We start from the raw sequence: 12,083 nt of genomic DNA, 5'->3' as shown, positions 1-12,083 counted from the left end.
ACTGTGATCATCTCCTACAAGCTTGTTGTTTGTATGCTGGATCTCCAGAATGTCAAAAACACTGCACCATTTTGCATTTTTAGCCCATTTTTTTTTTGGGAGAAAACACTTGTACTTGCTTACAAGTCCAAGTATACCTATATATAAGTTCCTGGAAATTCTCAGACCAATTGAAGATAATTTTGATTCTCAGGCAATTTTACTCAAGTTCATTAAATCTTTGTTCAATCTAGCACTACTGGTAATACACTCTGGCCTTGGGGAATGGTTACACAAAAATGTTTTTGAGTCATTTGCAGAAACATTTCTCTTCTCCAATTTACAATGATAGAGTAACCATATGTGGTATTGCAGTTCAAAATGACAATTCATGAATTGAATATTTTTTTTGATTTGTGCTCACATTCATGTATAATAAGTATAAAAACACAAAGAATCAGTTACACTTACAATGTTTTTTAATACATTTTGTATACAAAAAAAGTACAGTAATTCAGAACCACTACCAACTTCTCGCAAGAACTGTTTCTATTAATGAGGTACCCAGTACTCGGATTACTTGTTACAAAATCTAATCAATGAGTGTAAGGCATGTTCTATTTAATATACTCATTTCAGGATCTAAGGCAACTGCAAGAAATAAACAATTTTTTTTTTTTTTGGATAAAATTTAAGTCTAGTCAGTACGCAATGTTTTTATAAAACATCTACTGATATTACATGAATGTGTGTGTGTGCCCATTGTTTTTGTAATCAAACAATACGAAGGGAAACTATTAAAATTGGATCAATATTTGTATTTCGCATCAATTTGTTTACTGGGTTTTAATTGTGCTATTTTCACTGATAATTAAAATCTGCTACGTTAAATTCATATGAATACATCAAATTACAATAGAATACATTGTTTCACTGGCAAATTTGTGAACCCAGTGAATGTGCTAAAAATAGTGAAATTAGGTGGTTTTACAGTACTTTTATTTATACACTGTAATGGTAGCATAGTTCACAAATTGGACATCTAGCAATAAACATCAACAAATAGAGAACTAACAAAATAGTAAAAAACATATTGCAAAGTGTTTTATATCAATTTATAATTAAAATCTGTAAGACTAGATCTGACTCAAGGTGGGTATACATATAGTATCTACTGAATTGAATAATCAGTGAGTTCACTAGAATTAATAAGTTTAGAAGCACTTGCGATGAACAATGGATGGACCAGATTCATCATATTCTTCTTTGCTGATCCACATCTGTGTGAATGTGGAGAGGGAAGCCAAGATGGAGCCACCGATCCATACAGAGTATTTACGCTCTGGTGGGGCAATTATCTTCACCTTCATTGTGCTGGGAGCTAAGCTGGTCATATCTTTCCCCATGCGATCACCGATACCTGGGTACATGCTAGTGCCACCAGAGAGGACAGTATTACCATACAGGTCCTTACGGATATCAATATCACACTTCATGATACTGTTATACGCTGTTTCATGAATACCAACAGCTTCCATACCTGTGTAAAAACAACATAAGCAAGTCATTGTTAGACATGTAGATCAATATTTTGCTGATGTCATCCCAGTGTCGTGTTAGGAATTTGGACAAATATGATAACATTGTGAAAAAGAAAGACCAAAAACTTTCTGGTGACAAATGTCATTACATAAACTCTTGAAATAATCTTTCAAACAAAAATATTTTCCTGGAAACATATTTAAAAAGTGGCTGGTTTTTTTTTTTGCTATAATATTTGACAGGTTTCTTCAATTCATCAACAGAGGGCGGTGTGTCATCTGGCCCAGCCATTGCAACAACTGGCCTATTCTGAGGTGTATTCATTGCTATCAATTGTTCAGGATATGCAGTGAAGTTATGGAACCTGGGAGTGGAACACTTCCAAAAAAGGAAAGTAGGTGTGCGTTTGCGCAAAAGATTCTACATGCATTTTAGTTGCGCAGAACAGATCAGACCAAAAGCTGCATTTCTTTTGGTTGGCACTTTACAAACCCACACTTTTTTTGGTGGTGTGCTGACAAGAAACTTTTTTTTTTTTCCTGGACAAGAACAAGGGTATTATAATTTTGAATGTTGTTTAAGTGTTAGCTTACATGAATCATAATGAAAAACGTTTCATGTTTTACCAATATACCTATAATTAGATGTGATGCCATTTTAATAAAATGGTGATTATTTCAAATTCAGGAAGGTGAATATGAATGTAAGCAGTCATAAGTGCAAGTACAGCAAAAATCGTCAAAATCAATTTGTAAATATATTTGTATATTGTATTATACTTTAGTAATGTGGAATATTTGATGTACTCGGGGTCAACTTTACTTGGTTGAAGGCAGAAGCCTACTCATAAATGCCATTTTGGTAGTATTATGTTTTTTTAGGTTCCTATGTCATATATATTATGCCATATTTTTAAATATAGGCTGGTGACATAGGCTGAAAAAATTGTATATTGTTAATGATAGGGAACTTCTTGTCCTGAATTGTTTCAAAAAGTGTAAACAAATGCAATTTTTCTTTAGCATTGTGTTATATGGCATTGTTCAAAAAACATTACTGTAACACACACAATAATGCTATTTCATTCCACCATGGGACAATAGCTCCATGATTGTACATAATAAAATAATCAACATTGTCATGCGATTTCTCAAAAATTATGAGTATGCTTTTAACTTAACACACTACCTTTAGCCGATCACAACATAAATACAAATGACGGCTGATTGTTGTTTCTGTTTTTTTTTTACTTTTCAAGCCAAACTTTTTCAATGGAACCATGTGAATTTTAAAAATCACATGCATACTTACCTAAGAAAGCAGGTTGGAAGAGAACCTCGGGGCAACGGAAACGTTCATTACCAATGGTAATAACCTGACCATCAGGCAATTCATAACTCTTTTCTATTGATGAACTTGAAGAAGCAGTGGCCATTTCTTGTTCGAAGTCCAGAGCTACATAGCACAGTTTCTCCTTGATGTCACGAACAATTTCTCTTTCGGCTGCAAGTAAATGAAAATTCAAGTTAGCAATTGCCGAAAATCATGATGCTTTGAATTGTTTTATACAAAATGTTATGATTTTCAGACTTTTGTATCTACACACCTGTGGTTGTGAATGAATAACCACGTTCTGTCAGGATCTTCATGAGGTAGTCAGTAAGATCACGTCCAGCCAAATCCAAACGAAGGATGGCGTGTGGCAAAGCATAACCTTCATAGATTGGTACTGTGTGGGTTACACCATCACCAGTGTCCATCACAATACCAGTTGTACGACCAGATGCATACAGTGACAGTACTGCCTGGATAGCTACATACATGGCGGGTGTGTTGAAAGTTTCAAACATGATCTGCAAAAATAAACAAACAATTATTTTCACACTAATTGTTAGGATTATAATGACCAAGTTTGTGTTGCTGAATTACAATTTAAGGTAGAAGCCTACTCATAAATTAAAAAACCCAGAATTTATTCATTTTGCAATAAATTGTACTCCAAGGCAATATAAGGATATTGACCTAAAAAAAGTTGGGGGTCACCAGCCTTTTTTTCGAGAAATTAATGGTTGTATTTTAGTGGAAAATCGCAATTTTTACACTATTATAACACTTTTACCACAGGTTCCTATGGCAGAGATATTATGCAATATCTCAAAATCTAGCCTAGTGACATAGGCTGAAAAAAATCATATATTGTTAATGACGTAGTACCTTTCGTTGTTCTGAACTATTAAAAAAATCTGGGTTTTAAAAAGTGTCAAAAAATCCATTTTTTCTTTAACATTATGTTCTATGGAATTGTTCTAAAAATAGCAATTTTTAAGAAATATTGGAACACGTTTCTCAAAACGTTTAACTGTAACACACAAAATAGTGATATTTCACTGTACAACTGTACCATGGGACATTAGCTTCATGATTGTACATAATAAACTAATTAACATTGTCATGCGATTTATTACCAATTTTGTCAAAAATTATGACTAGGCTTCTACCTTAAGTTGTGTTAAGTTGTTGTGTAGTTAAGTTGTGTTGCAGTCCTCTGAAGTTATACTGGAGAAAAAATGATATTTACCTGTGTCATCTTTTCCCTGTTAGCTTTAGGATTTAATGGAGCTTCTGTGAGCAGAACTGGATGTTCTTCTGGAGCTACACGTAATTCATTGTAGAAAGTGTGGTGATAGACTTTTTCCATATCATCCCAGTTTGTAACAATACCGTGCTCAATTGGGTATTTCAGGGTAAGGATACCTCTCTTGCTCTGTGCCTCATCTCCAACATAGCTGTCCTTTTGACCCATACCAACCATGACCCCCTAAACAAAAAACCATAATTTCATAAAATGTTCATGTACAAAATATTTAATGTAGATATTGTTCTACTACTTGTCATTTATAATGTTTTAGTAATTGCATGCAGTATAAAACTTAGTGCTCACACAAATATTGGCAAACAAAAAAATGAAACTTTGATAGATAGATTCCAGGCTTAACAGTTGCAGATTGTTCCTCCAAGTCATAAAATAGTTCCCTTTTATATGGCTTTCTCAAATCACCTCACCAGGTCATATAAAGCAGATAATCTTAAATTTGGAATAGCGTTTTTCGCAAGTACCATAGAATGGGACATAAACAATTCTGACCATGTGCTGGGACAAACGGGCGGATGAAATTTCAACTCTTAGTCTGGTCTCAGATAAGATCAACGCGAGCATGCAATTTTGTTTCACACGTGTTACGGCTTACAGGATCGAAGTACTAAACCATTTCTCACCTTGTGACGTGGGCGACCAACGATGGATGGAAATACTGCACGGGGGGCATCATCTCCGGCAAATCCGGCTTTGCACATACCGGAGCCATTGTCTTGTACAATCGCGGCTTCACCCATGATAAATTATTAAAATTTTAGGTTCTGTAAAAAAACAACAACAAAAAACAAAAAAACAATTTACAACATTAACACATCTTTTAAAGTTCGAAGAGAGAAAAACTAGAAGGGACTACTATTATATTCAAAGTCGTTACAAACACTCGCGAACTAAAAAGACGCACTTTATTGTGGAGAAAAATTGCTATCTCGATTGCTCATCTTAAAAGGATGCGAATTTCCATTCACACATAGCAAAACCTAAAAATACGACTATCCTCTATTGCTCACCAGGAATGTCATAGTACCATGGCGAAATTTGAAATGTACAGTTCACACGAATCAGTCGCGCGCGAAACACGCAAGGGAAATACTACAGTAACTATGTTTATCTCACAAGAAAACACCAACAACCAGTCATAATCCCTCTTCCTCAATTACAATCCTTTAGTTAAAGTTCATAGAATGTTACGTTTCATACAATGATTCACACTATCGGCATATGTTTTCGTATATTGTTTTTGTATTCCATGCAAAAAATAGTTGTTTCACTCCTTATAAAATGGCCACCAGACTCACCTTTGAAATAGAAAACGAAATGTATGAAGCAGCAACTTGTCGAGATAAACTGCACTACGCGATATATATTATATCTCGCACACAGCTGCGGTATAAAACTACCTGCGTTTAGTGAAATACTATCAGGAAATTTTTGAAAACAAATGTAGATTCACGGCTACTTCGAAATAGTGAACGTTGCAAACTACAGCTAGCTCAAAATACTGTGCGCGCGCGATGTGCGAGTCAAAAAGTACGTCACTCATTCACATGTTTAAAATCATCCAATCACCAAGCACGGGATCTGACCCACATGGATGTAGGTACGCGCGCGTCTCCGTCACCGAGCGCTACCCAATACTACAATGTGTTTGTAAAGATTGAATGAATGTAATTTCCTTGTAATTGACTACATATTGTATCCAGGGACATTAATAGTAAATTGAAGCCTTACAACTGCCTCAAAACAACTTTGTCCACAAATTAAAGGAGAAACATGCACGACTTGTTTTCTGCAATGCCAATATCAGAATGGAACAAATTACCTACACATTTAAAAATGTAATTTACCAAACTAATTTTTAAAGAGCTATAAACAAAATTACTGTTGCATAAGTTAATAAATTGCAACTTTAAACTGTACACAAATTGTAACATTATGTAAATTTATAAAAAAATGTATTTTTTTAGTTATTTGTAACTAACAGGCATATGCCTGCAAATAATATATAGGCCGGCTGTAAGTGATTTTTGACCATATGTATATGTGCATCGAATAAATATAAACTAAACAAACAAATAACGATTTTAAGGAGTGATTGTATTAGGTAGATGTAAAGCAGCTCAACACTGTGTTTTCGAAAATTGATATTTCATTACAACAGTCTGGGTTTTGTGTGATTTCAGGCTAGTTCGCCTTAAAATGATGAAACGAGAATGACCCATAATTATCAATAAAAAAATCAATTTAGTTTTTGCAGCCGTGATTTAAAAAAAATGACTTAGTTTTCCCGATAAAATATGGATAGCACAACGAAATAAATAAATAATTAAAAACTAAATTAAATTGAATTACAATAATGGCCTACTCCTGAAAAAAAACGTTGTGTACAACCCCTTCCGTAATAACTAATCACAGGAATCTATCATCACATTTGTAAATTTGAAATAGCTGTACATATCTGCCGAAGCCACTAAGTAAATGAAGCATTTTTGTTCTCTAAATACCAAGTCTTAGCACAGTAATTTTACATTTCATGTTTTACGCAATGTGTATCTTGCAAAAATACGAGTAGCATTCACGTGTGTGAATCTATATTAGCGCCCTCAAGCGACTAAACTAATATTTCAATAGTCATCATATCACGCCACCCAGTGAAACGGGGGGGGGGGGGGGTAGAGGTGAACTACATATACCGGTACTGCGCAAATTTTGAATAAGTTTTGAGTAGGATTCATTTCAGTATGATAAAAATTATTTTTGTTGATTTTTTTTTCTATAAAGTATGAGGCTGTTGTTTTTTATTTACCTATATTTGTTAATCTTATTTTTCCAGATTTGTTTTCAAGGGCAGACTTCCCCTCCTCATAGTATAACAGATCGCACCTAACCTACTAGTAATTGCAACATAATTATCTGTTCATAGAGACATGTCACAAGTCCAAGTTAAAAATATAAGTTAAAGAGCTGACTTGTAATATGTCAAATCATTTGTGAGTGCACCTATATATTTAACAATGACAGCCAAACATAACAAGGGCGTCAGCTCCCTATATTTATCAAGCCATGCTTTCGTTGAGCAGTTATTCCAAATTTGTTTCCCTGTATTTTGCATTGCATCCAATGTTACAGTACTTTACTCTGCATTTCAGATCCTTACACTCAGAAATATAGTTCGTTTACAAATGTATATAGATCTCAAAAGACACTGATTACGTTGAGAATAAACAAATTTTATGAGCTAGGGGGCCTTGTTTAGAATGGTTGTTATAGAAATATTGATGCGTCATATGCACAGGCTGCATTTTCTCTTCAATGATTAGTTCAAGCTAGTACATACACTTTCATTCCTTTGATTAAAGAGCTCAAATGCTTGTTGCATGCCGCCGACTGGAAAAACTTGGCTTTTGAGAAAACACGATTTTATTTACCACCTTTCTACAAATTTGATACATTCAGGCATACACCCACGATATTCCATCGTCCGAATTACTGTCCCACGTCTTTGACCTATAGGCCTTAGCCGAATAAAACTTAGACCTTGGCTCGCGAAGATGACTATTTTCAGGCTCTATGATCTGTCGCCATGACAAGATTAGTGGTAGGACCAAATGCAGAGTAACAGAACTATGAGACGAGGGCATGCAAAAATGGCTTCACATGGACAGATAAACTTTAGACGCAATTAGGGAAAATACATTTGACACATTTAGCAATTTTTTGCTAAATTTACATTTCCATTTGGTTCAACCATGCCATTCACTTATTCAACACAAATCATCTTAAAACTCAAATTTTCAGTTTGTCCCGTACTTTAATTTGTTTTTAGTATAAAAAATTCTCCGAAGTACAATAACACAGAAGCAGTAACTGAAATGAATGTAACGAGAAGTGGTGAACAAGTTTGATTTGTTTATGATTTTTTTTTTAATCTTTTCATTTTTTTTATATATCTTAGAGTTGAGCCTATAAGTTCAGACTCTATATTGCAACGTTAAAGCATTACAGTCGATACAGACACAGGATAGCACCAATCCCCCTTTCTGCAAAGAGCACCCAGTACATTACCCTCTGAACAGACTTGAACGCCCTCCCCCTCCCATAGCTAATCCAACAAAACTAGAATAATTAACTTCACCAAAATTCTAACAAGCTAGAGAACTAACAAAACATTTACAAGTTGAGCACTCCAGATGTTATCCATTTTTTTTTTTGTAAAGTCTGGCTCAGGATGGTTACAGAGAGAAATAAATCTGGCTCATCTTTGGGAACTCTCAGCAGCCATTTCGCGCGCACAATAGTCAGATTTGACAGTATTTGTTTATGTAATTGTCAATCATCAAGATCAAGGCAGTTTAGAAACATTTGCGGTGAACGATGGATGGGCCGGACTCGTCGTATTCTTGTTTGCTGATCCACATCTGTTGGAAGGTGGAGAGGGAAGCCAAGATGGAGCCACCGATCCATACGGAGTATTTACGCTCTGGTGGAGCAATAATCTTGATCTTCATTGTGCTGGGAGCCAAGCTGGTGATTTCCTTCTGCATACGATCAGCAATACCTGGGTACATGCTGGTACCACCGGAGAGTACAGTGTTGGCGTACAGGTCCTTACGGATATCAATATCGCACTTCATAATGCTGTTGTAAGTGGTTTCATGGATACCTGGAGACTCCATACCTAGGGGAAAATAATTTATGGTCAGTGGTTGACAATTTAAAGATTGGCCGAAACGAGTCAATAATTTCAAATATTAACTGTATGCATGTTAATGAAATGCAGGCAAAACTTACCCAAGAAAGCAGGCTGGAAGAGAGCCTCTGGGCAACGGAAACGTTCGTTACCAATGGTAATAACCTGACCATCAGGCAATTCATAGCTCTTTTCTAGTGATGAACTTGAAGCAGCGGTTGCCATTTCTTGTTCGAAGTCCAGAGCTACGTAGCACAGTTTCTCCTTGATGTCACGAACGATTTCTCTTTCGGCTGCAAGTAAATGAAAATTCAATGTTAGTCAGTAAAGAGAAACGTGTATGCAAATCACCAGCATTAGTTTTATAAATTGTGTTTTTTGCATTTCACATTCAACAGAATCTACCCTGAACTAGGTTTCTTTTCGATACAAAATAATCTCTGGATGAACAGTTAAAAATACATTTACACACCTGTGGTTGTGAATGAATAACCACGTTCTGTCAGGATCTTCATGAGGTAGTCAGTAAGATCACGTCCAGCCAAATCCAGACGAAGGATGGCGTGTGGCAAAGCATAACCTTCATAGATTGGTACTGTGTGGGTTACACCATCACCAGTGTCCATCACAATACCAGTTGTACGACCAGATGCATACAGTGACAGTACAGCCTGGATAGCTACATACATGGCGGGTGTGTTGAAAGTTTCAAACATGATCTGCAAAAATAAACAAAAAACCTAATAAGCTCAATGGAAAATGAATAAATGCATTATACACTTGCAACCAGGTACCTTGATGACCTTTGGTCAATGACCTACATTGACCTTCAGGTGTTATCAATGCTTTTTTTCTTCAAGTTCAACACATATTTACCTGTGTCATCTTTTCTCTGTTGGCTTTGGGGTTGAGTGGAGCTTCTGTGAGCAGAACTGGATGTTCCTCTGGAGCTACACGCAACTCATTGTAGAAAGTATGATGCCAGATTTTCTCCATATCATCCCAGTTTGTAACAATACCGTGCTCAATTGGGTATTTCAGGGTAAGGATACCTCTCTTGCTCTGAGCCTCGTCTCCTACATAGCTGTCTTTCTGTCCCATACCGACCATGACACCCTGAAAAAAATATTAAAATTAATGATTTGCCATGCATTCTAAAGTAAACTTAAAATTCATCGTACTTGATATGAATGTTCTAGTTTATTCAAACTCGTGTCATTTTATGCAAATTGTATTCAGCATTTAATTTAATAATAATGGAGTCTACATCACAACACCGACCGAACCATTGCCTTTTATGGTAATGCTTTTATGGTAATGCTTGCATGTTTACCGGTTACCTTTCAGATTGGCTGTGTCAGCCACCCTTTTCTTAGTTTATTAACCTGCCTGGACGTTTAATCAGCACAATGAAAGCACAATAGGGAGCCACTCCCACCATTGGGGGGGGGGGGCTATCTTTTGAATCTACTTCAAGGACCAATTCTGATGGATTGCTCACACCTCATTTTGCAAGAAAAATCTCGAAAAACATTTGTGATAATTTCACACACAAATGAATTATGTTTTTCAAACAAATATTTCTATATAAAAGGAAATTTTGTTTTAATCATTGGATGGCATTACAGTTTCAACAAAAAGACACTTCCCCTAACAATTTGACAATGAAAGTGGGTGTGGTGATGTACAGTGGAACTTTACATAATTAATACAACCTTTCATATTTCCGCCTATATGGAGGGATAATATTTTCTATAGATTTGCTGGTGAATGGCAACAAAATAAAAATCAGGCAAGAAAAGGAAATTTATTTTCGCTGGGAAAGCCGTCGCAGCTGTTCCGACTTTTTATGTTGATAGATGGAGACATTGGCACAGCAGAGGTCAAGCTACTATAGGTGCGCGGACCCCTGATAATCATTCTATTGAATGACGGGTAGGGCGTTCACACCGAACAAGGATAGTAAAAACCACATGGCCAGTATGTAGAATAGTACAGCAAGGTTATTAATTTCTGAATCGAGTCGAAATATTCATTTACCTGATGACGTGGGCGTCCAACTATGGATGGGAAGACAGCACGGGGAGCATCATCTCCGGCAAATCCGGCTTTGCACATACCGGAGCCATTGTCCACAACTAAAGCGGCAACTTCTTCGTCACACATGTTGAATTATTTGATGTGGTTTCTGTAATAAAATGAAAAAAAAACGGAATAAATTCAGAATGAAGCAAAGTTGATATTTGTGAATTAAAAGGTGATGACAATGGTTGTGGACAGTAAAAAAACAAAAAACAGACTGGTTTTCTCTCGTGAATATCCGTGTAAGCAGCGTGGCCAAGCCCTGGGGGATTTGGAGAGACCGATATCATCGTTTCGCGATTGGCAAACGTGTTGGAATACAATTTTTTTTTCACAGAAAATAAAATAAAATGGTATTTAGCATCAAATATCGTGTTTAACAGAAAACTGCAAGCAATTTGTACATGCCAATTTCTACACAAGTATTATCATCAATTAAAAGTTGACATCCGATGGTTATGTTATAGACGTCCAGCTAAGTTATCAAGGGTGTGTCCATTACAAGGTGTGCGTATGTTACACCTTGGCACTTTTACATAATGTAGAGAATAACCAACAACGTATTTTTGAAGATGGTTGGAAAAAATGAAATTAGCACAAGCGAAAAATACAGACACGTTAAAAAAATTATGTAGTTTGTCACCCACCTGGTAAAGGTAAGAGAAAATATCACTAATGGAGCTGGGAGAGCGCGCTGTGCTTGTATCAATGCTCGACGACTCACAGTGAGGGATGAAGCTCTGTGCACGGAGTTTTAGGTGCAGTTACAATGCTTTGTAAAATTTTGAAAGCATCTCCTAATTTAGTGCTGAACCCCGTGAGTGGGTTAGTCTTGCAAAAATGTGTAAGAGGTCACGCAAATATGCCACCGGTGGAGAAAAATTTTGACCATATATGGACATGTTTGAGATGATCCGATTTGCCATCAACATTGGTCACCTGCAGGTAATCGTGGGGGTGGTCGCCATAACGGAAATTAGGGTGACAATTCACTGCTACTTTTCGTGAGTTTGTTTGGTGCATGTATGGAAAACTATCCAGAATCAACGTTATAAACATATTACAAAACGTATGTAGCAAATTAACCGTTGGAACTCGCGAGCATTCTATGGTTGGTGCTTTACCCGAGGGGCACCT

At 36.2% G+C, this 12,083-nt stretch overlaps 2 protein-coding genes across 3 annotated transcripts; both read right to left on the bottom strand.

Moving 5' to 3' along the window:
* Nucleotides 1-1,167: 1,167 nt before the first annotated feature.
* Nucleotides 1,168-4,914, bottom strand: LOC102800667 (actin-1-like). The gene is made up of 5 exons (XM_006821088.3): nucleotides 4,798-4,914; nucleotides 4,100-4,339; nucleotides 3,128-3,374; nucleotides 2,833-3,024; nucleotides 1,168-1,519 (listed from the first exon to the last, which is right to left on the bottom strand). Exons 1-5 carry the CDS (start codon nucleotides 4,912-4,914, stop codon nucleotides 1,194-1,196), a joined length of 1,122 nt encoding a protein of 373 aa, XP_006821151.1. The 3' UTR covers nucleotides 1,168-1,193.
* Nucleotides 4,915-7,965: 3,051 nt separating this feature from the next.
* act1 (actin 1) lies at nucleotides 7,966-11,797 on the bottom strand. Of its 2 annotated transcripts, XM_006821081.2 has the most exons (6): nucleotides 11,594-11,797; nucleotides 10,905-11,052; nucleotides 9,741-9,980; nucleotides 9,337-9,583; nucleotides 8,966-9,157; nucleotides 7,966-8,852 (listed from the first exon to the last, which is right to left on the bottom strand). In XM_006821081.2, the coding sequence occupies exons 2-6, from the start codon at nucleotides 11,028-11,030 to the stop codon at nucleotides 8,527-8,529; spliced, it is 1,131 nt and encodes a 376-aa protein (XP_006821144.1). In that variant the 5' UTR covers nucleotides 11,031-11,052; nucleotides 11,594-11,797; the 3' UTR covers nucleotides 7,966-8,526.
* Between the last annotated feature and the right edge of the window lie 286 nt (nucleotides 11,798-12,083).

This window comes from Saccoglossus kowalevskii, chromosome 8 (assembly GCF_978046115.1).
Source record: "Saccoglossus kowalevskii chromosome 8, keSacKowa6.1, whole genome shotgun sequence".
NCBI classification, from domain to species: domain Eukaryota; kingdom Metazoa; phylum Hemichordata; class Enteropneusta; family Harrimaniidae; genus Saccoglossus; species Saccoglossus kowalevskii.
Note: the sequence above shows the minus strand (reverse complement) of the source record. Positions and strands in the feature narration are given on the sequence as shown.

Bases quoted from the DNA above. Each gene is read 5' to 3' on its own strand.
- act1 (XM_006821081.2), bottom strand. From the start codon at position 11,030: ATGTGTGACGAAGAAGTTGCCGCTTTAGTTGTGGACAATGGCTCCGGT. The intron at 9,981-10,904 runs GTAAATGAATAT...TATTTTTTTCAG, and splicing joins TTGGACGCCCACGTCATCAG to GGTGTCATGGTCGGTATGGG. The intron at 8,853-8,965 runs GTAAGTTTTGCC...ATTTTCCCCTAG, and splicing joins CTTCCAGCCTGCTTTCTTGG to GTATGGAGTCTCCAGGTATC.
- LOC102800667 (XM_006821088.3), bottom strand. From the start codon at position 4,914: ATGGGTGAAGCCGCGATTGTACAAGACAATGGCTCCGGTATGTGCAAA. The intron at 3,025-3,127 runs GTGTGTAGATAC...ATTTACTTGCAG, and splicing joins TTATTCATTCACAACCACAG to CCGAAAGAGAAATTGTTCGT. The intron at 1,520-2,832 runs GTAAGTATGCAT...GTTTTTACACAG, and splicing joins CTTCCAACCTGCTTTCTTAG to GTATGGAAGCTGTTGGTATT.